Raw genomic sequence first — 24584 nt, forward strand, 5'->3', positions numbered from 1 at the left:
ATTCCGCCATACAATATAGTTATCCATTTTACACGCTTAGAAAAGCGCAATGTTTTGTTTTGTGTCACCGTCCTAGGTCGAGTTACACTACGCGAGTAACTGTATTTAAATAGGGAAAACGTGGAGGTGTTTGGTAGCTTCTCTGCTTGGCACATATTGAATGAACTGGGCTAACAAAGTTTCGCCGCAAGACAGAGCGATTTAGTGCACGCACTGAGACGAGAGAGGTATGTATCAACTCGTCTTAGTTAAGGGAATAACATAGTTTAATATGAAAAAACGGTGGAGTATCCCTTTAACATAATGACGGCAGAGTTGTGACGGTTCCGTGTGAATTCCCTGCTACTTGAAAACAAAGAAGAGCTGCTGCTGGCGAACAGCGGTCTTTCGAATCGGCTTTGGCCGAAACTCTTGAGGACTCAAGAGTTAACTCTCTTGAGTTAAGCTTTTCTTTGAGAAAAGAACAAAGAACGGCACTTAAGTCATTCTTAAAAAAGTAAGATGTGTTTGTAGTTTTGCCGACCAGATACAGCAAAAGTTTAATCTATCAACTAGCTCCACAGGTGGGAAAACATTCTGGTTGGTTGTAGCGCTATCCTATTGCGTGCAGAGGGAATTTGAAAGACAACCGTTTATCCCGCCCCTCGGATTGAGCCCTGCCAATGGTGAGTTCCCAGACCCAACATCTTGATGTGGGTCTGGCTTGCCAGGCTACCATTTTCCCCATCCATGATCCCATTTATTCATCTAGAGTTATTGTTACTACTCTACCCTAAGGCAAAACTATGGCAAAAGTAAAATTGAGAAAAGGGTTTCAAAAATATTACTAAATTTTAAAATGTATATTAATGATATTTAAATATTATATACATAGAAATACCACAATATATACATTACGTAAATGTATTAATAATACAATTTTATAATAATAACAAAATTAAAATGTATTTATGATATTTTTATTACTTTGATAATAAATCCCACACATTGTTTCTTTTGAATCGGAGCAACATTAGGCTCAACCTGACAGTCACACATGACATATACTGTAGTCAAAGACCACATATCAGCATTACATTTTTCATAATTTTGAATGGTAAAAAAAAAGATATGCATTTTGTCTTTGTATAGCAATACTGAAGAGACATAGCAATAGCCTGGCTCCGCCCTACTGCGTACTTCCGCTCAATTTTATTGCCCTTCAGTACTACGTCTGGGATTGTGGTGTATTCTTTGGTGTTCTCCGGACAAATTTTTGGGCGGCCCAATCAGCGAACAGAGGGAGTGGCTGAGAACGATGACGTTGATGTCGTGCGTTAGTTTGAGTTGTAGGGTTACGTCACGACCAAACGTTAGCGATTGGTTATTATGGCAGATCCAGAGTGACTCTGGGCAGATCCAATAGTTTTAAACTTCAACAGAATACCCGCCTACAAGGAAGTTAACGCTGGTCAATGGAGAGAGGCCAGACTCTCTGTACAAATGAAATGTACGAGAGTCTGGTAGAACCAGGCTAACATAGCAAATGACTTTATGGACTATCCACTTTCATTGCATGGGAAACAGCAGTTAAAAAAATAAAAAAATAAAAAATCAATAAAAACTCAAAGTTAGAATGACATGAGAGTGAGTAAATGATGACAAACTGCTCATATTTGGATGAACAATTCCTGTTTTTTTTTGTTGTTGTTTTTTTTTATGTAGTGATGGCTAATACCAAAATGCCACAGCTGCACAGGAATACCAATATTGTAAGAAGGCAAAACATATTTTAAAAGCTTTGAAATGTGTTGAGAATGGTAATTAGCACACAGCAAGCTGAGCGTCACAGTGTTTTAGACGTGTTGTGTGCAGTGCAGTTGTGGGAGCCAGTGAAGTTCCGTCTTTCGGCCCAGCTTGATTATGATTAAATGAAGTCAGGCATGCACTCTAATTACTGCTTACACTGGGAGTGTTTGTGAAAGAGTGTACTGAGGCAGCCGAAGACACAGCAGAGGTAACCAAGACGATGGCACTTTGAGCAATTTGCAGCATTTGGTGACAGAAACCCAGAAAGTTACATTTACTGCATAGCATGAAAAGTGTTAGAATTTAAATTTTGTTCTCAAGGGAGTAAAAATGACAGGAAGGGGAAGTGATATATAATGAAACCATGATACCATGAAAAGATGCATTTACACAGACCTTTTAAATGCACATATAAATGTATAGGGACCCTAGGGAAACAATGCATGACATGCTTGAATGTTGATTTTTGTGCATAGTCAACAGAAAACAGGATGTGAACCAATTCTCATGAGAGAGAGCTAGTGATGGTATGAGACTGACATGTAAAAAGGAAAAAGCATATATAATATAACTGTCCAGAATTTTAAAATGGTTTAGTTTAGTCAGATTAGTTTCTGGCTTAAGGAAAGAAAATGACACCAGCACCTTTAACAGTGAAATAAACTAAATACCGTTGTATAGTTGTGGGGGGGGGGGGGGGGGGGATCATACTCTGTGCCTCCTTCCATAAGGAGGACTGACGATAATGAAATGTTTCTTGACTGAGATTGCTGGAGTAATAGAAGACTCCTCAAAGTGCTACCATATCCAGAATTTACGTTCTGTTCTGAATAGTCATTTCACTGTGGGAGTTCACAGTAGTAACTTTCCTGGGTCATTTCCTCTCAAAGCCCTGTGCCATTTTCTTCAGTTTGTTTTCAGAGTCTGGGATGTAGTTATGGTGAGCTTTTAACATCAGATAATTTCTGATTTGTATTACGGCCACACTCTTAAAAGCTCTTGCATCTAAGTTTAATTCCCATTTCCTTTCTGCCTCTAAAAGCAGACTCGAGGGCTGGAAGAATGTGCATGGTTAACATTGCACTCGACCCTGAGCATTGACATGTAGCTGTTGGTGAATGAATAATATAGAGTGAGAGTGAGATGCAAAGATATACTTTTAGAGGCAATGCTCACTCAGGCAAGTGTTACCAGTGATTTGAAAGCCAAACTGACTATGTACATGCAAATAACCTGTCCACAACAAACAAGGCACATTGTGGTCTTTGTTATGGCCTTATTCCTAGGTTTGTTACTCCTATTCCCTGGTTTGTTTTCAATTTGTTTGGTAGCGGAGATGCATTTAATGGGGTCAGATTTGACAAAAGCAGTGGCACTGCTGTATGTTGGTGGAAAAGGAAAGAAAGACTATTCCTAAGTAAGGCAGGTTGATGATGACAGTACTGACAGATTCACCAGTTATACCACAGTGAAATTTGCCAAGCCAATTAGCTAGTAAGACAGTGACTCACCACAGGACGTGGACTCGTCTGACATGTCTCCGCAATCATCATCTTGATCGCAGCGCCACGCTTCTGGTACACAGCGACCATTACCACAGGTGAACTGACCAGCCCGACATGGCTGGGCTAAAGACAAGACAAAAAAAAAAGGGAACAAGATAATCTGATTAATTATTACATTTAGAGTTTTTAGCAGTGGCCACCTAAGATGCAAATCACAAAGATTATAATGATTGTATTCCAATTCCACTAAATGATTCCATTAAATATTATTTTAGCTATTTTGAGCAAATATATTTAGAAAATATTTAGAGAACAGATTGTTTCAATAGAACAATAATAATAAATACAATTCTTGGGAAAAATGACAAACAAAGAAAAGCAAAACCATTATCAGAATGAATGAATGAATGAATGAATGAATGAATGAATGAACCAATCAGTCAATCAATCGGTCAATCAATCAATCTTGCACCAGTTCTTGATTTCTAATTCCAGTGGACAGAGTTTGAACACACACATATGAGGTAATCAATTTAAGTCTAAGGATAATTTCTTTAAGATGGTTTAGTCTGATGTGTGACTCCAGGAATTAGTCCCACCGAAAGGCAATCATTTAATTCAGAGCTTACTGATCAAAATTTCATTGATACGCCAGAGACTATTTTACAGCCAATTCAAGCAATTCTCTGCTTCAGATCATCTTGAATCATGAAATATTAAATCGCTTTAACATCTGCTGTCAATTTCAGCTCCTCACTGATTCAGTATAATCACTTGTGTTCCACATCGCTTTGCCAAGTCAACAAAGGCCTGAGCCGTCTCCGGCTTTATCAGAGGGATGTCAGACTGTTGACAGCATTTATCACATCGGTTCTTTCTTTCCATTGATCTTACAGCACTTAAAGTAGTGAAAGAGTGTTAACTTCTGGAAACAGGCCAGGTGTTACTCTAGTTAGAAAAAAAGAATTTGGGGAAAAGAAAGTTCACTTCGTTGCACAAACATGCTTATCGATTATCAAGCTCCCATTACAAAGTCAATGCTCCTTGCCCTATTATAGTAACTAAGAAGGTAGCTCGAAATGAGAACCAGCAATGAAATAAACAAGCAAACCTTTCAAAAATGGTAAATCACTATTGCAGAGGCCGATGCTGTCACTTGCTTCTCAATGGCAAACAAAAACTGAAATATTCATAATTTCTACTGAAAACCGTGTTTTAAAACATTTTTAACTGTGACCTGAAATAGTATGTACAGTATGATCTTAGAATAAATATTTGCATTGCTATTTCAATTTTGAAAGCCTCTTAAAACATGAAAATATGGATGTCACTACTTCAAAGCAAAAGATGTTGGTAACACTTTAGTTTAGGGTCCAATTCTCACTATTAAATAGTTGCATATCAGCATGCATATTACTAGGATATTAGCTGTTTATTACTTATAAAGCACATATTAATGCCTTATTTTGCATGACCATATTCTACATCCCTTAATCCTACTCAGTGCCTACCCAATAATTTGGGTTACCCAATTATGCCACTTATCATACAATGTTAATTGATAAATATAAAAAAAAAATCTAAAAGTGATATTAACGTAAAGTTTGTTTTTAGATTCTACGGATATTTAGTGTGACCCTGAAATAAGAAAGAATATTAAAATAATTAATAGAGCACAGTACGTTTAACGTATGATTGATACGTTTTATTTCTGAAATGAAAATACCACAATGTATGTAGAATGACTTATTGGTACAGTATAACTGGCAGATGTTGATGGGTGAATCTGTTAAATATGAGGGAGTAGAGATCTACCTGAGCATGTTTTATTAGACTCATCTTCATTATCTCCACAGTCATTGGTTCCATCACAAAGCCACCTCTTAGGTATGCAGCGGTTATTGGGACATTTGAACTGGTCAATCGGGCAACTGTGGTTAGCTGGAAAGAACAATGGAAGCAAAAACAATAAATCACATGTCAAAAAGGAAATGTTTTGCTCAAAAAAGTACATATTTTATCTAAGAACATAAGCAATTTCCAAGCTTGACATATATTTGTTTTTTTGTTTTGTTTTTTTTCCGGGGTGGGTGGGTGGGTGGGGGGGGGGGGGGGTTGACATGTTTTGTTATACTGCTGACAGCCCACTCTACAAATAAGTGAGTTCATATGCATAATACTCTTCTTTTGCTTTGACACAGCACTTTTCATTGTGCTATTCATCTATTCTCCTGAGCTAGCTTCACATTTATCTCAAAAATATGCATTTGCCCTCAGGCGTTTGAGTTTATTTAAAGTACTGCCTGTGTTTTCCTCTACTGTTTGCTCTATTTAATAATAGAACCTACCATTACTCACAACCCTGGATACTCAACGCGTACCCACCAGACAATGAGTAACAGATGAAATGGAAAACCGGATTCAAGTGGGATCAGGCAATAACGTTTCAGGCGTATTAAACTATAGGACATCCCAGCAGAGCAGAAAATTGATTTTGCAATTCTGATAATTCTGGCAGAACATCACGTTAAAGTATTTCTCATAGTGAAAAATGACTCAGTCCCCAACGTTTTAACAGGGTGCTTATCTTATCGATTAGCTCATGAGCAGATTGTGCAGTGGGATGCAGTGCGTGGGAGAAAACTTTGATACAGGCGTTGATATTGCATTAGGTTTTTTTTTTTGTTTGTTTTTTTCTGAGATGTCAATTAGCAACTTGTTAATTTTCAACAAATTATATGCAAACAGCCTGCTTGTGCACATTTACTGTACGTAGATGCTTTTATCCAATGCAATTCAAGCTAGAGTATATATTTTATCAGCATAATATCATTTAATTATTATATAGCTCTCTGGAATTATTGATTTTGACTGGCCAATTTGGGACATTGTGGATTGTTTGCAAAATGTTTGCATAATGACCACTAAACTGTATATTTATAGCAAGCCGTTTTAACATTTAATCTTTAAAACCTACTAGTATCTATTTTCATGCTACTAGTACTTAGTACTTATACTAGTATCTACTCCATTAAGTACTAGAACTTATTCATAGCTACTAGTGCTTATTTTTTAGGTACTAGTACTTATTCATTAGATACTAGTACTTATTCATTAGATACTAGTTCTTATTCATTAGATACTAGTTCTTATTTATTAGATACTAGTTCTTATTCCAATAGTGACTAGTGTTTTATTATACCTAACTTGTTAAGAAGAAATAGAACTAGTGCTTATTTTTTAGTTACTAGTAACATTTTATATCAAATATATCCTTACCTTAATAGATACTAGTACTATTTAAATAATCAGTATGCAAATAATATGTTGAATATTAATGAACCAATAACATATCAAAGAGAGATGACACAGGAAACGAACTAAATTGCAGAAGGCCGTTTTTATAATAACAATATAATAATAACCTACCTTTTTAATGCTATTAGAGTAAAAAATAAAATAATGAATAGGCATATGTAATATAGTGCATATATACTCTTATTTTGACATGACTCTCATTCTCAGATGCATATTAATATTCTGAATTTTTGATTGTAAGGAATTATGAATGCTCCCCAAAAATCCCAATCTCTGGGTATCGTGGTTGTTTGGCTGGTGGGTATGAACCGGTTTTTGGAACTACTAAACTTTTGTTTGAATTTTAATTATTGGTAGTTAAGTCTTTATTATAGCCTACTGTACATTCAAAACAATAAATTACATATTAAACATATATCTTTCCTTGTGTTCATGCTAACCAATTAGCTAGATAAACCAACAAAGCCAGTTACTTACAAAAAATCTATCTTCTATTGTCTTAGTTTATCCTGCGATCATATGAACTGATTGGATGGTTGAGAGTATGCTCATGTTTATGTAATGATCTGTTAAAAGAAGATATCTCTTAATATGTTCTTAATAGTTTCTTATGAGGTTGAAGATATCTGCAAATTAATACATACTAGTAGCTATTCTGTTTTGATATCATCTTATAATTTATGACTAGTAATTATTCCAATATTGACTAGTATCTTTTTAAATATTACTAATAAGTATTCATTAGATGCTAGTACTTTTCATTCATTACTAGTACCTATTTAATAGATACTAGTAGTTATTCGTTAGGTACTAGTTATTTATTAGACACTAGTACCTTTTTTAACTGTAACTAGTAACATTTCTTATCTTACTAGTCACAAATGTTTTTGTTTTTTTTACTCGTCTTATTACATTGTTATGTCTAGTCAGAACGACCACTGTAGAGTTCAATTAAAAATCTTACTAGTAAAATAAAAAATCTCACTAGTAAGATTTTTAATACTAGTAAACAGGTACTAGTATCTATTGAATAAGTACTAGTAGCTCATTAATAAGTACTAGTATCTATTTAATAGGAACTAGTATCTATTTAATAGGTACTAGTATCTAATTAATAAGTAGTAGCTAATGAATAAGTACTAGTATCTGTTTAATAGGTACTAGTATCTAATGACTAAGAACAAGTATCTAGTGAACAAGTACCAGTATCTAGTAATAGGTAGTATCTAAAAAAATAAGTACTAGTACCTAATTAATAACTACTAGTATCTAATAAATACGTACTAGTCACAATTGGAATACATACAAGTCAGAACTGAATAGTTGATATCTGAATGACAGATCCCCATAGAAGTCAATGGCAAAAATTTAAAATACTAGTAGGTTTTAAGGATTACATGTTAAAACGGCTTGCCATAGTATATTGGACCACTGTATGCATTAAACCTTTGATACTTTCATACTTTTGTATCACCTTGAGGCTTCTCTCTTTACAAAACAATGACAACTTCTAGGTGAGGATTCTAGAAAAAATTACTTGGAAATGTATTTACACACACACACACACTACTGTTAAAATCTTTTGGTTCAGTGATATTTCAAATGAACTGTCCTTTTGAACTTTCTATTCATCAAATATGGAAAAAAAATATCATGGTTTACACAGAAAATATTAAGCATTACAACTGTTTTCAACATTGATAATAAGACATTTTTATTAAGAACTAAATCGGCATTTATAATGATGCTGAAAATTCAGCTTTGCCATTACAGGAATAAATTATGTTTTAAAATAGAAAACAGCTATTTTAAATTATAATAATATTTCACAATATTAATGTATTTGATCAAATAAATGCAGCCTTGGTGAGCATAAGATACATGAAAAAAATAAACATTAATAAAATAAATAAGATAAATTAACATTGTTGCAGTGTTCATCTTGTTACTAGGTCGTTATAAAATGTATGACACCTGTGATACCTGTACAAAAGGAAAAGTTCTGTATTGAGTGATACATCACAGACATATATGACACTGTGTGCATGCTAAATGCTTGAGGCCACAGAGGTTTGATGGTTCAGTAAAGCAGGCACAACAGGGATTATACGTCCCAGTCAGGGAGGAAGAAAACAAAGTACATACAGCATATTGGGGCCTCCTCATCACTGCCATCTAAACAGTCATCATCTCCATCACAAATCCAATTGGCTCTTATGCAGCGCCAGTTCCTGCACTGAAACTCATCATTTATACACCGCTGGGGCTCCTCTTGACCTGCAGAGTCTTCAGGAGAAACAAAAAAAAAACATTAGGAAACCTGAATTCAAGGGGAAGAACTTCAAGGAAAATATAGTCAAACACTGCATTGGGGTGATGTGGCGTCTGAGCGTGAGATTATACTAGTGTTACTTTTTCAAATGAGTCAAGCATGTTACTTTTCTCTTTATTACAGCATTGCAACATGACAAATAGAATATTTAAAAAAAGAGGATAATAATAATAAAGCAACATAAACATATATATATATATATATATATATATATATATATATATATGTGAAGAGCTCAGATGCAAAAGCCTCTAAGTGCCATATGAAACTTTCTTCTAGAATGATCATTTTTATCAAGCTAGTATATTTAAGTTCAGTAATTTCACTTAAATGGCAATAAAAATTACCTATTAATTGTCATTTAAGTGAAATTACTGAACTTAAATATACGAGCTTGATAAAAATGATCATTCTAGAAGAAAATTTCAGATGGCACTTAGAGGCTTTTGCATCTGAACTCTTAATATATATTTAAAAGCCTACCAGAACATGTGACATTGTTCTTGTCCAGGTGCTGGTTGTCGGCACATGCGCACACTCGGCCTCCCGGGACGGCCAAGCAGAGGGTACCACAACCACCATAATTCACCCGGCAGGCATTGTCACCTAAAAAACAAACATAGGACTAAACAACAGATATCTACAAATCTTCTTTTCCACTGGCAGGACAGCTGTTTATGTGTTCATCCCTTTATGGCTTCTAGCAATGTCTCTCCTTGAAACAGAGAACATAAAGTTCTTCTTCACTGCCCACTCAGAACCAATTTCCTGCTCTTCTGGGATGCCGGTGGAACACGGGGGCATTATTTTTAATCACATGTCAAGTAAATTATGGGAAACACTGGAGAAGAGAGCCATTTGACACTCTTTTCCTTTCACTGACATAATTCGTTGTGTGGGCAATGGCACCTACGAAGGGGGAGGAGTGGAGAAAAACACAGTTTTGTGAGAAAACTGTCACTTATTAAGTTGAGGCATGGGGACAATAATAAGGTTTCATTTAGAGAGTGGTCGAAAGGCATTGCCTGAACCAATGAGATAAAAACCGCTTTGTAATGGCCAATCTGAGGTATTCCAAAAAGCGGAAACACAATTCATCTTTTTCCCGACAAGCACTTTGGAGAAATTTGTCTTCTGCTGAGAATGTAGACTGTCAAAAAGCCCATATTTTTTGGGGGTAGGAAATGCATACATGACATAACGGGACTCCCCCACCCTCACCCGTCACAAATCTCAGTGTTTAGAGAGTTGGATGTCAAGATGAGAATATTTAAAACATGATACAAGTCTGCTGGTCCCAGCTGCCTTTGTCGTCTTTCTCAAAACAGTGAGTCTCTCTGACATGCGGCACACCGCCTGCTCCCCTGAAAACGCACCGCCCTCAGGTAAGTAAGAGATGAAACGTGTGGGAGCCAAACACGCTCCTGTGTTCTCTGTGCTGCTCGTCTGCGTGCGCAAGGGCCCCGCTGAGAAGTGTCCCTCCCTCTACCTGTTGTGACTGGCACTTATGAGGGAGGATGACAGTAATCAACCCTCCTTACCTCAGACATCCACACAGAGTTAAACATTCTAAACAGAGCTTTAGCCCCCACTTCACCAGATGAAACCCACCCACTCAACAGTACGGCTCCTGCTCTGCAGTTGGGTCTATGCTAATCAAAGATAAAGCCATGGAAATCTGTAATAGTTTTGCTGTGTGTAAAAAGGAAAAGTAATTTATTATGAATTTTCTGAAAGAATGCACTAGCCTATGTAATATGTGAAACATTTTTCCACCAGAGTCTTTAGTGTATTCAATTCATCACAATATTCATCCAACGTTTGGGGTCGGAAAGATTTTTTATTATTCTTGAAAGGAGTCTCTTATTTGATTTTCATTTGCATGCATTATAGCATTGTTGTTTTAAAACAAGTGATTTTAAACCATTGAAGTGCAATAAGATTTTTTTTTTTTTTTTAAAGCCTGATTTATTTATTTTTTTACTTAGTTATTAGGCTTTACCGGTAGTTATTTTTTTCTGGATATTGAAATTGCTGATAAGAATTATGAAAATTTCATGGTATCACAAATGTTGACATCATAAAAACCTTATTTAAAGCAAAAATAACTTTATGATGTATATCGTTATTGTGAAATAAAATAAAACTACTAATTTCGTGATATAATATTTTGGTCATATCACCCACCCCTAATGTGCTGCTTACTATTTTTGTGGAAACCATGATAGATTGTTTTCAAGATTCTTTAATGAATCAAAAATGAAAAAGAATAGCATTTATTTGAAATAGAAATCTTTGCAACATTTTAATTGTCTTTACTGTAACATTTAATCAATTTAATGCATCCTTACTCAATAATATATACTTAAAAAAAAAATCTTACCGAGCCCAAACTTTTGAACAGTAATGTTGATTAATAATTAATTAACTTTTTTTTTTTTGTCATAGTGCAAAAACAATTAATTTCCCAGAATGCTTTAATATACTCCAAAGTCTTCAAAATGTAACCATCATGAATCAGGCTTTCAGGATAGAGACCATAAAGTTGAAGATACCTGCTCTGCCAACAAACAAAATTAGATGAATTTCTTTGAATTTCAATCCAGTAAATTCATCTTCCTGTCACTGCAATCAAATTCCTCTATGTTGTGGCCAATTCAATTTAAATTCCAACTTACCTGTATGAATTAAAAAGGAAAAAGTTAAATCCCGGCCATTATTCATTAAAACATTATTTAAAAGAAGATAAAAAATGTGTCATTCTGTAATCTTTAACTTTTCTTTTAGAGTTAAAGTGACTTTACCCAGCTGGCTTTGTGCATCATATACTCGGAGCCCAAACAGAGGGGGTCTTTCACTTCTCAGCAGAATGACTTCACCAGAGACCAGATCCAGCTGGAAGATGGAAGCGTTCATATACTCTGTCCAGAAGATGGAATTTTGGTACTGTGCAATCCCAAACGGGTGATTGAGTTGCCTGCCACTGTACACAACCTACAGTGAAAAAACAGAAAATATATATATATTACCATATATTACCATGTACTGTTGTGACAACTGTGGTAGAGGATAAATATTTTTTTCTCTTTAACCCTAAAACGCATAGCTCAGGTCTTTGGTGACCTTCTTAGTATTCCTCAATCAATTCATTATAAACAATATAACAAGAAAGAAAAGAAAATGATAAAACAATGCCTGTTTTCCAATTCATTTCGGTAAAAATTGTATAGGGTAGCTAAAGACCCGAGGTGTGTAACAGTGCAAGTAAAAATTTTCTGTGCAACAATAATTGAATCTTTGATGACTGAATAAGTGCAATTCACCTTTATTCCACAAGGTGTCAATGTCTGATACACAATGATAAAGTGATGTTTCACTCATAGTTACCGCAGGCAGAAAACAAATAAATAGGAAAAATCATCAGCAAATCTTTAAATGGCTCAGTGATTTACTGCAGAGCAAGAACTGAACGCAATCAAATATTAGTGTCACTGTTACTTGATGGTGGATCTGGTGAAGAAGCTGTCAGTAATCAAAATATTGATTTAGAAGATGTTGAAAATGATAGTTTTGAGAAAATATGTTTGAGATGGCAAATATGAGCCAGATGCTAAATGTACTGAAATGAGCTTTGACGAGGATAGTGATGATGTTCTAAAATATCTGGTCAAAGTGAACCATTCCAAGCTCCAAAAGGTAACAAAATAGGCTTTATTTTATTCTTCTGTAATTGCTACTTCAATATCAGGAGAGTTTTATATTATCACGACAGGTATAGATCCATCTGTATTAGATATAGATTGGCGAAACATTAATGTATTTAAGGGTTAATATCTAATGGCTTGATGGATGAACTTGAACAATGTTTCAATGCTTCAAAGATACAGTGTGCCAAGCAAACTCTCAACCTGCACTCTCATTTCACATTAAATTCATTCTTGTAAGACCAAATTAATCCAAGCTATGCATTCATCATACATTTTAAAGCTTGTTTATTCTGTCAAAGTGTGTCTCAATAATAGAGCTCTTCAATCATTACATCAATTCGTGGGCCTATCCAGAAGTCTAATTTGCCATGGGTTCCCTCAGGAATTTCTAATGGGTTTTTATAAAGTGGTTTTCGATCTAAGTAAAATAAAGTCTGTGGTCAACATTACTTGAAGAGACTTTCCCATTCTGTGCAGTAACATAAACTATGCACAATCAGACCTCAAATGTAGATCTTGAAATCACTGTGTGCTTTACAAATGTGAGTTTACATGCTTGATTAATTGATGAGTTGTACTGTAGTCCTCATTAGCAAACTTCAGAATTAAAATTGTAGTCCTTATTAGCAAACATAAGTATTGAGGTTGTAGTCCTTATTAGCAACTTATTAGAAACAAAATTCACATTTGTGGTATGACTGTGGACAGTATAGTATGTTGCAGAACAAAACAGGAAAGACTTTGTTTCCAAAACAGGAAACAGTTTTGTCAACTGATTTTAATTGCCAAAGCCATGACTAAATAAAAGCTTTTTTATAAATTTACATAAATTCACAAATGCATTGGATTGTTATGTTTTATGAAAGACTTTTCAATTAAATTATGAGGGAACCTGAGCTAAATGCTAATCCTCTTCCAGGCTTTAGGAAGCCCTGCCTAATTGGTTAACAATTGTCACATTTAATATTTAAATTGCAAGACATTTTATGAGAAACATCTGAAAAGTCTGGAGAAAATAACTAAGAAATTCATTAAGATTCCGAAGCTATGAAAAAGCAACATTTCACTCACCATTCTCCCAGTGCCATTGAGGTAGATTCTCTCAATGTGATCATAATAGGCATCACACCAGTACATGGTACTGGTTCCATGGTCCAGAGTGAGTCCATTGGGCCACAGCATGTTAGATGTGACAAATATTTTCCTGTTGGACCCATCCATCCAGGCTTTCTCTATTCTCCCGATGCTGTCGTTCACCTCATCCTCTTCCCAATCCGTCCAGTACATCCAACTGCAACCAAAACCAAAACACAGTCAGTGTAATCCATGAAAAAAAGCTCTTGTTTTTACGTCTGAAGCAGACATGAATATCAATCACAACTTAATCGCCACGACAGGAATTGCACAGCTGAAGCAGATTGAAACAAATTGCCTCCAAGTCAAAAAAATGTACACTGAACATAAACAAAATATGCTTAGGAAAAGTCAGCGTCTCACACCAAAGGGAAATCATTTTGATCTGGAGATAAATCTGTTAACCAACAAGATAAATTGACACCAAGGACAAACATAGTGAGTGGCTTAAAATGTCTAGAAAACAAGGCCCCCATCCATATCAAGACATTCCTCTGGTTGGTCCTCTCATTTTCATTTTCTTTTGTTAGTTGTGGATATACTGAAAGGTCCTGTGCCAACACGAACTGTTACTCTCAATGGGTTAGTGATATTTGAAAAGTGATTGGGTCAACGTTTCGACATGATCCTTTCCCTAGTAAGTGTGCTCAAGGGATTTGCTGCCTCTGAGTACTACTCAGCGGTCAACGCAAGCTTTTCTGTCTCATCAATGATAGAAGTCTTGCTTCATGTGCACCACATAAAACAGAATTGGATAAAGGGTGAATCAAGCGCTCTCTGTCCCAGTGTGTTGCCTACGTGACCCCATGAATTATTCAGAAGGCAAACAGCATGCTCCGAGTCTGTTCTGCACTGTTCTGAGTGTAATCACATGCAGGGTCTAACCGAAATGAGCAAAGATTACATGGCATTTTCAACGAGTAGAGTACAAAAAAGGGCCTGAGGCTCTTAAAAAAAGTCTTTCCCCCCCCTTTTTCCCAGCTAATGGTCAGTGAAAGGTCTTTAACCTTCACAAAATGTTATATGTAATATTTATAATAGAATAGAATTTTTAGGTCAATTTAAATGTAATAAGACCAGTTTATTTTCTATTAATTTTCTATGAGGATTTTGTAAATTCTAAAATGATGATTTACTGCTAAAGAACTATATTTTTGTGGAAACTATGATACATTTTGTTTTATATATACAGTATATATATATATATATATATATATATATATATAGAGAGAGAGAGAGAGAGAGAGAGAGAGAGAGAGAGAGAGGGAGAGAGGGAGAGAGAGAGAGAGAGATTTTTTTATTCAAATATTTGTTAACATTTATACAAATTTACACACACATAAAAAATAAAGATAAAATAAAAATTAAAAAAATTACTTTAAACCTCTTACAAAAACAATTTCTTCATCATCAACTGAACACAGAGCATAGTTGCAACACCACTGCATTTCGAAAGCTTTTTTCGTGTTCATCAATTTATGAAAATTAAAATCAATAAGAATTCTTGATTTTACCATATTTTTAAAAACTAATACAACGTCTTGTCCTGGCTTCTCTTCTATCTTATTTCTCCTAGTGATATAGACAGCATATTTTGCTTGTCCAACAATAAAATTAATGACATAACATTTGAACTTTTGTTTTGAACTGTAAAAGAAACCCAAAATATAGTCTTGCTTTGAAAAACAAATATTAAAAGAATCTAAAAAAACACTTAATAAATCAAAAAGAGGGTTAAGTCGATTACATTCCATAAAACAATGAAAAATGGTCTCTCGTTTGAAATAAAAAGGACATGTATCACTTACACTGGCGATTAAAATAGACGCAAAGGCATTTACAGCAATAGCTCCATGTAAAATCCTCCATTGCAAATCACCAAGTTTTTTTTTTTTTAATGGTGGTTTGTAAAATGCGCGCCAAACAGGTTTAGTTTTCTGAGTTGATTCCTAATTTTTCTCTCCATACTGTATCTGTTTTAATACTTAAATTACGCTGATGAATAGCTTTCACAATGCATTTATATAATGTTTTCCCTTCAACTGCACAAAAATCAATATACTCATTAATTCCACTTTTTAACAAGGGGCTATTAAGACTAGACACCTCTATTACAGGGCAAATTTCAAGATCTGGAAAAAGATTTTTACTATCAGGGATTAAAGTCCCTGCATCAAACTCTTCTAAAAGTGTCTTCTCTTCAACAGTTACAATTTTTGTTAGTTTGTCAAGAAACTTCTTTGCAAAACGTATAGATCTAACTCCTAAAAGGATAGCAACTTTTTCAGCTCTCAGTAAATTATATCCTGATTCATTTATGATGTTTTATAGCTTAAAAAGCTTTTTATAACATAGTATATCTGTTAGACCAGGAAAATCTTCTCCATCAAATCTAGCTCCAAATACAACTGGTTCTTCCAACAACCAATAAAGAGAAGTTGCTGGTTCCATCCACCGCTGTTTAAAGAGACCCCACAATTTAAACAAGTTTTGATAAAAAGGAGGAATTCCAGTAAAATTCAATCTTTTATGATCCATTAAACATAATGTTAAATCTATTTCCATATTGCCCACTCTTCTCAAGACGCTTAAAGCCAATGGTCTCCACACAAGAGAATAAGGTCCCATTAAAAGGTTCTGTACATATTGGAGACGGAAAGTGGCTCTTCTGCTTGCGAGATTAACCAAGACCTTGCCCTCCTTCTTCTTTGGGCAAAAACAGAATGCTTTGAGGAGTCAAATTATACTTGTCCCAAAAAAAGTTCACCAGTTCTCTTTGAATATTTACAAGGAGTCCATTTGGAGGGTCCACACAAGCAAGTTTATGCCATAATGAAAATGCCACAAGATTATTAATTAAAAGAATACGTCCTCTATAAGATATCTGAGGGAGCAACCATTTCCATTTTTTCAATCGAACTTTTATTTTCTCAATTAGACCTGCCCCAATTTTTCCTAATGAAATTTTCATTTCCTAGATAGACACCAAGGTATTTTAAACCTCCTCTTTTCCAAATCAATCCTCCAGGTAAAGCAGGAAGATCTCCACTCCAATTTCCCACTAGTAGAGCTTTACTTTTCCTCCAATTGACTTTGGCAGAGGAAACACATTTAAAATCATTAACTATTTTTTCTAACTTAATAACATCCTCCTTTCCATTTACAAAAACAATAACATCATCAGCATAGGCGGGAAGATGTAAAGAATTATTACAACCAAGGAAAATCAGACCTTTTAAATGAGCTCGTAACTTTTGAATTAAAGGTTCGATGGCAAGGGAATACAACATACCAGACATGGCACATCCCTGTCTAACTCCCCTCTCAACTTTAAACGGAGCACACACCATTAATCTTAAGAACACTCTCAATGTTACAATACACAGCATTAATCATGGATATAAAAGAATGGCTAAAACCAAAAGCCTCTAAAGTGTTCCATAAAAACAAATGTTCAACTCTGTTGAAGGCTTTCTCTTGATCAATAGAAATTAGACCAGAGTTAATTCCCAGGAGTTTAGAAGCATCCAAAATATCACTAATTAAAGCAATATTATCAAAAATAGACCTGTTGGGAATACAATAAGACTGGTCTGAATATATCAATTTGCTTAAAACTTTACTAAGTCTTGTAGCCAAACTTTTAGATAAAATTTTGTATTCTGAACATAAGAGTGAAACAGGGCGCCAATTTCCGATACACTGAAGAGCACCTTTTTTAGGTAACAGTGTGATGACTGCTCTTCTGCAGCTTAGTGGCAATAGCCCTCTTTTCAGACTGTCATTAAGAACTGTCAGCAGATCTTCTCCTATGACGGGCCATAGAGCCTTGTAAAACTCAACAGGTAGCCGTCAATTCCTGGAGATTTACCATTTTCCATGCTCATCATGGCAGCATAAAGCTCTTGTAATGACAAAGTCTGTTAGTTCATTGTTGGACTCTTCATCCACCTTTGGCAGTCCTTCAAGGAAACTCTCAGCATCTGCACCCCATTCCCTCAGTTCAGATTTATAAAGGTCTGAAAATAAAAAACTCTACAGCACAGCTACGTATGTCAGCAGGCTCCGTTAGTGCTTGTCCTGTAGCTGAGCGTAAGGTAGGAATCTTTTTACTTTAACCTTTTTTCATTTCTAAATGAAATTTTTTTTTTTTGAGGAGTGTCCATTTGTGTCACAGTTTGAAACCGTGAATGGACTAAAGCTCCCTGTGCTTTAACTCCCAACAGGTCTACCAGAATTGCTTTTTTTTTTCTTTAAACCATCAATGTGTTTTCTATTTTTTTTAGATGCTAATAAATCCTACAAAACAATAATTTCCGTTTCTAAAGTCTTCATTGATTGGGCTATGTCTCGAGTAACATTCACAGTGTACTTTTGACAAAAATCCTTAATAAGAACTTTTCCGCAGTCCCACCATTGCAGTAAAGAAGCATAAAAATGTTTTTGCTGTGTAAAAGTTTCCCAATTTTTTAAATTTTTTATCATTTAACAATGAAGTATTAAAGATCCAGTATGCACTCTTATACTTCACATACTTCATTGAAAAACTGCACAGAACTAAACTGTGATCAGAAAACCCCACTGGAATAATTTTACAAAATTTAAAAAGATTACGTTGATGTTGAACACTATAAATTCTGTCAAGTCATACCAAGGAGATAGTATGTTCAGTACTATGAGCCCAAGTGTACTGATCTTGATTCATATTTCTCCATATAATCACATAAATCATGAGTTTCAATTAGTTTAGTATAAGTGTTTTCTGAGAAGCAGCTATCTAACTTATCTAACTTATCATTAGCGGTACAATTAAAATCTCCACCTAAAAATAACATATCATCTGGATTTAAATCTTTCAAAACAGCATCCACCTTATCAAAGAAAATAACTCTTTCTAATCCCTTTGTAGGTGCACATAAATTCAAAAGCACCAAAGTGATTTTCTCAAATTTCACTTTGACCTTTAAAAAACGACCACTTATTACTTCCTCAACTTCACAAGACAGAGGTAAAAAATGCTTTGAAACAAAACAGCAACACCTCCACTAATAGAGGATTTGTGACTCAATCTGTCCGTCCCATTCTCTTCTCCAGTCGGTCTCATTTTTAATATCACTCTGCGTTTCTTGTAAAAACAGAATATCTGTTTGCTTTTGTCTAATAAACTCAAATAACATCATTCTTTTAAGACCATCTCTGGCACCATTTAAGTTTAAAGATCAGATTTTAAAATTTGTCATATTTGCTTTAGAGACCAGGAAAAAAAATGAGAAGAGCTGCCAAAAAAAATAATTTTTGGCAGAATTTTAGAAGTTGACAGCCTCATCATCTTTAGAATTTTTTTTTTTTTTTAAGTTTGTTCACAAGTTTTCTAAGACGGTAAATCTCCACATCTTGAAAGGCTCCCTCTTTCATTAGATACCTTACATCATTGATGAATTGTTTACAATCAGGGAAAAAATGTTCAACTTGCACTCCTTTCAATCCCTTTGTTTCTTGCAGAAATGTACTAATGTCATCAGCTTTATACAAACAAACCAAGTTTTCACTTTGAGAACTTATGGACAGATTTGAACCCTGAGAGACATTTGAATCAGAGGAATCCCAATCACTGTCTGAACCCACATTCCACATTACCAACCTCATCTTTCTTTACTTGTTTAAAAGCTTTTCCACAGCTTTTTTTCTTTCTTTTAACTGGGATCTTGAAAACAGATTTAGCTTCCTTTTCAAAATCAACATCGTCTTCCACATCAATTTCATCAGCCTCCGTTACACAAACGTTTTCAAAATGTTCAGCCTGCTCATCAGACATCGAGGGAGTATCACTTTTACTAGGCTCGGTAACAATCTCAAGTGTATCAGGGTTATTCTCGACAGCCACAACTGTGATCGCCCCGGGCTCAATCTCACCGGCTTCCACCACAGACATACCGGCAGTGTCGGTGTCACTCGCGATCTCAACCGGAGGAAGAACAGAAAACCCCAGTCCCGTGCTTGTGCTCGCACCTGCACTGTCCTTTTTACTAGGACAATCACAAACTAGATGTCTGATTCTACCACAACTAAAACATTTAATTGTAGTGTCAGATGTTGCAAACACTGTGTAATCGAACCCATCAATTAAGATAAAAAAAAAGAACCCAAGAGTTAAGATAACTCTTGCACCAGTATTTCATCTTTGATAAACGGAGGTACATTGGACAGTATGACCTTTTTTGACGGGGTACTCAAAGGTAAAACAGTCACGAGTGAACCATTCAACACAACGCTGCTTTGGACAACGTCATTTGCCTTTTCAACTGTTTAAAAAAAAATAACAATTGCACAGACATAGAATAGCAACAGGCATAACACCAGGATAGGAAGAAAGGAAGAAAGGCAAAAAAAAAAAATATATATATATATATATATATATATATATATATATATATATATATATATATATATATATATATATATATATATATAGGTGAGGAAGTGCGAGAGCGAGAGACAGAGAAATAGATGAGACACTGAAGGCTTCATTAATCCTTTAAACTGGAGCATCAAGCTAGGACTATAAGAACTCCATTAAACTGTGGTTTATGCACTATGAACTGGTAGGAGTTTACAAAATCAGTTTTGACCTGCTAAAAATACCAGTTTAGAAAGTCTGCTCCTGGGAAAATAGGACAGCAATGAAGTGAGCATAGATAAATATATATATATATATATATAAAAAAATTGAGAGACAGAGACGTAAATCGTGAAAGTCCAAATGACAGAACCTGAGATACTAAAAGACAGAAAAGAGTTACTGAGGTGGGCAAGTTCGTTCTTATCATGTTATCATACGCTGCTTGTGGCATCAACAAAGAGATGTGTACTGTATGGGGGTGAGAGATAAAGAAATCAGGACAGGTGGCTGTTATTTCAGGGGGAAGCCCATCCAGCAGAGCAGACAAAGATCAACATGCCACCTGCTCACCTGATAGATGGCCAAGCCCTAATGATGGGCCCTAACCCCATTACTATAAATAAGCCCATTCAGGTGGGTCAAAACACAGTCAAATTTGTACTAATAAAAACTAAATGGGTTAAAAAGAAAGTTTTGATTCCATTCAGTCATAATTAAGACATTTAAGTAAAACAATTGGTCACACTTTAGTTTAGGGTCCAATTATCACTACTACCCAACTTATAACTACGCCTTTTGCCTCAACTCATAATTGCTGCTTAGTAATAGTTAGTAAGGTTAGTATACCATTAGTAGTTTAGGTATTGGGTAGGCATAAGGGATGTAGAATATGGCCATGCAGAAAAAGGCATTACCGTGTGCTTTATAAGTAATAAACAGCCAATATCCTAATACACATGCTAATAAGCAACTACAGTAGTTAATAGTGAGGATTGGATCCTAAACTAAAGTGTTACCATATATTTTACCAAAAATATCTTTAAACCAAATTTTACATGCAAGTCAAAGAATGCATATTAAATTAATAGATATTACATTAATAAATAGTGTAATCATATTTTGAAATTATTATATACTATTAAATTATTCTAATATTTTTTTAATTAAATAAATCTTATTTTTTTAAATATCAAATTCTCAAATGTGATGTTATCTCACTCTGTTATCTATTAATTTATAATCTGTTCACTCTGCTCTCAAAAAGTTTATTTCATGTTTTTGAAAGAAATCTCATGTTCACCAAGGCTGCATTTATTTGATCAAAAATTTTACAAGAGATTATTAAAATAAAGGCTAAACAGATTTAAAAGAAAGCATTTTGATTCTGTTCAGTCATAATAAAGTTATTTAAGTAATGCATTTTGTGTAAACACAAAAGCAAATTTTACATTTACAATGAAGAATGCATATTCAACTGAAATGAAATGATACAAAATAATCATAATGTTTTCTTTTTTTTATAATTATATATACTTATTCTAATCATTTTGTAATGTAATAATATTAAATTGTTAAAACCTCAAAGGATAAAGACAAAGTCTCACTATGTTATCTCTTAACTTTGATAAGTTATCCAACTCACTCACCACACTCAAAAAACACCCAAAAAATATCTTTGCTTTGAAGTATGATGTACTGTACTGTACTGTATATGAATCATTCTTTTTTGGCCAGCGTTCAAAGTTCATGTGATCTATCCTCTGATGCCCTGTTGGAGAGGTCCAAAATTTACATCTCTAAATTTCCATCATCCACCATCGTCTTTTTTTTTACTGCCTGTCAAAACAGGACACATCAATGGCACCTTAGAAGAGGCGCTTCTCATTTCCTGTCTGAGCCCCAGCTCCAGAAAGCTTTCCACTCTCAATGCAGTCATGCAGTCTGTGTGACATCCTCTGAGCTGGCAGTTCAGCAGACGATGCTTTTAATGCAGATTTGAATCGCTTCCACACCACTGAAGTTATCCCATCGGGAATGACACGCAGTGGTGACTGGGAGATAAGTTGCCGTTTTTACTTGCGTAAACGTGCGCTATTTGTGAGTATCTGTTGACAAACTCACAAAGGAACAGTTTCTAGCTTCCTGTCATTGCCCATTTCTTATTTTATTGTTAGCACTGCCATTCAAGATACATTAGCTTCATTAAATGTGAGAGAGAGTCGCATAAATTGCACAAGCGTGAGGTCTGAGCAATGAATATAATTATGGCTCTGAGCTAATGAACCCATTGTGTCTGGAAATAATGAAACTATTCTGCATTTGCTTTCCCTCTCTTCAAATGAATCAGTAATCAACACCTCTTGGGTTCACTAAAGATGGCAAAAATCTATTCCAACATATATTAATTACTTAATGATAAGTGCACACTTTTAAATAAGACTTTATTTACAGAGATTTAAAAATAAATTAATTAAAAGTACTCAAAGTACTCTAAAGATACAACGTGGTTTGGCCCAAAAGATCTAATGACAAATCAGTATTCCAGTACTTAAGTACTTTTTAATCAGATAAAAAAGAGAGTGATCAGGTTGCGTGATTGAGTCTGAGAGGGCCGAGAGTGGTTGCTTCCTCATTGCAGTATCTCGCTTCTTCAGCCTTGGCTGGCTGCACCTCTTCGGGATTCATGAGTTACTCTCACACCCAGGGAGGGTGATAATGAGATTGGCTCTGGGCCATCAAACTCACCCTTTTTACTGACCGTGCCATGTCAGCTTACTGGTACAAATGCGCACACACACACACACACACACACAAACCAGTTCAGATGGAGGCACGCGTGGATGGGCGCCTACATGCTTCACTACACTATGTACAATTGCATTCGCCTCTGAAGCCATGCAGTGTAAACAAATGTTAGTAAATAAACTGGAATAAGGACTGTTCCTTCAGGGCAGGTGGGAAGTAAGTAGAGATCAGTATTTCATCACAGACTGCAAATGTTGATTTAAAGGACCCTAGTGAAAAATAAATATACTAAAATGTATTTGAAAAACATTTATTTTATACTAAATATACTACAAATACATTTACATATTTATGTACTTAATATAAATACCCTGCAATTGTACTTTTGGTAAATTGATATACTTAAATTCAGCAAAATTGGAACCACTAATGTTGTACTTAATACACTTTAGTTATCTGGAAATAGTGCTGAGCTCTAACTAAAGATATACTTAAGTATATTTGATTGTGCTAAAGTGGAACTATTGCATTTAAATACTGATATTATACAGAGATCAATACTATCCTTACTAATAGTGATATTAAAACACATTTTAGGTTTAATATAAAGAAATGTGCATCATGCATTACAGAAGTGCTCCAAATAAAGTTTAACAATAATATTCAAGAAGTAAGTCTCAAGCGGATATGTCAGTAAATATGTTAATGGGTTTGTAGTATACTTAGTATAAAATAAATGTATTTTAAATACATTTTGCCATAGGTTTTTTTTTTTTTAATTTTTTTTTAAAAAGTATTACTCATGTTTTTAATAATTTCCAAGCAGATTTCAAGCAGATTTTTTAGCCTGATACAATATCGGTTAAGTCAATTTTACTTCTTTTTATTCATCAGTATTAGTCTTTATTGGATATTAATTGGCTGGTTTCGACATTTCATTATTTTTAGTTTAAGCTTTAGTTCTTAGTGTCTTTCAATGTTCTAATTTTCAGTGTTTTAATTGTATACTATTCAAAATTTGGGGCCAGTAAGATGTTTTAAGTCTTTTGAAAAATCTCATATGCTCAGGGTTGCATTTATTTGATCATAAATACAGTAGTATTGTAAATATTACAATTTAAAATAACCCCTTTTTTATATATATATTTTAAAATATAATGTATTCCTCTGATGGCAAAGCTGTATTTTCAGCAGCCATTACTCTAGTCTTAAGTGTCACATGAATCATAATAATGTGCCGATTTGATGAGTAAGACTTTTTTATTATAATTATTATTATCCATATTGAAAACAGTTGTGCTGCTTTGATATATTTTTCAGGATTCTATGATGGATAGAAATGTCAAAAGAACAGCATTATTTAAAATATAAATAGCTATTTGAAAAAAATATATTTTAATAATTTAAAATATTTACTGTCACTTCATTGACACTTTATCACAATTTAATGTTTCCTTGCTAATAAAAGTATTAATTTCTTCTTTTTTTTTTTTTTTTTTTTTTTTTTGCTAGTTACATAAAATGAAAGATTTCAACATAAACGGTCACTTAACAAATGTTTCTATCCAAATCATAAGTCATTGTGTATGAATGTTGATAAACATTTCAAATCACTGTATGATACATAATCCATATTTAGGTTTATGATTGAGTGT

At 34.5% G+C, this 24584-nt stretch overlaps 1 protein-coding gene across 5 annotated transcripts in view; it reads right to left on the reverse strand.

Annotated features, from left to right (window-relative positions):
• Nucleotides 1-24584, reverse strand: part of lrp1bb (low density lipoprotein receptor-related protein 1Bb) — a 327007-nt gene that overhangs the window by 121055 nt on the left and 181368 nt on the right. For all 5 annotated transcript variants that reach the window (XR_013822391.1, XM_079882312.1, XM_079882311.1 and 2 more), the window contains exons 13-18: nt 13722-13941; nt 11748-11937; nt 9427-9549; nt 8757-8897; nt 5109-5234; nt 3300-3416 (exon numbers count right to left, since the gene is read on the reverse strand). Coding sequence is in view for 4 of the 5 variants with exons in the window: in XM_079882312.1 (XP_079738438.1) it covers nt 3300-3416; nt 5109-5234; nt 8757-8897; nt 9427-9549; nt 11748-11937; nt 13722-13941 (917 nt within the window). In the remaining variant the exon portion in view is untranslated. The remainder of the gene's footprint in view (nt 1-3299; nt 3417-5108; nt 5235-8756; nt 8898-9426; nt 9550-11747; nt 11938-13721; nt 13942-24584) is intronic.

Source organism: Squalius cephalus, assembly GCF_949319135.1.
Source record: "Squalius cephalus genome assembly, chromosome: 9".
Classification (NCBI taxonomy): domain Eukaryota; kingdom Metazoa; phylum Chordata; class Actinopteri; order Cypriniformes; family Leuciscidae; genus Squalius; species Squalius cephalus.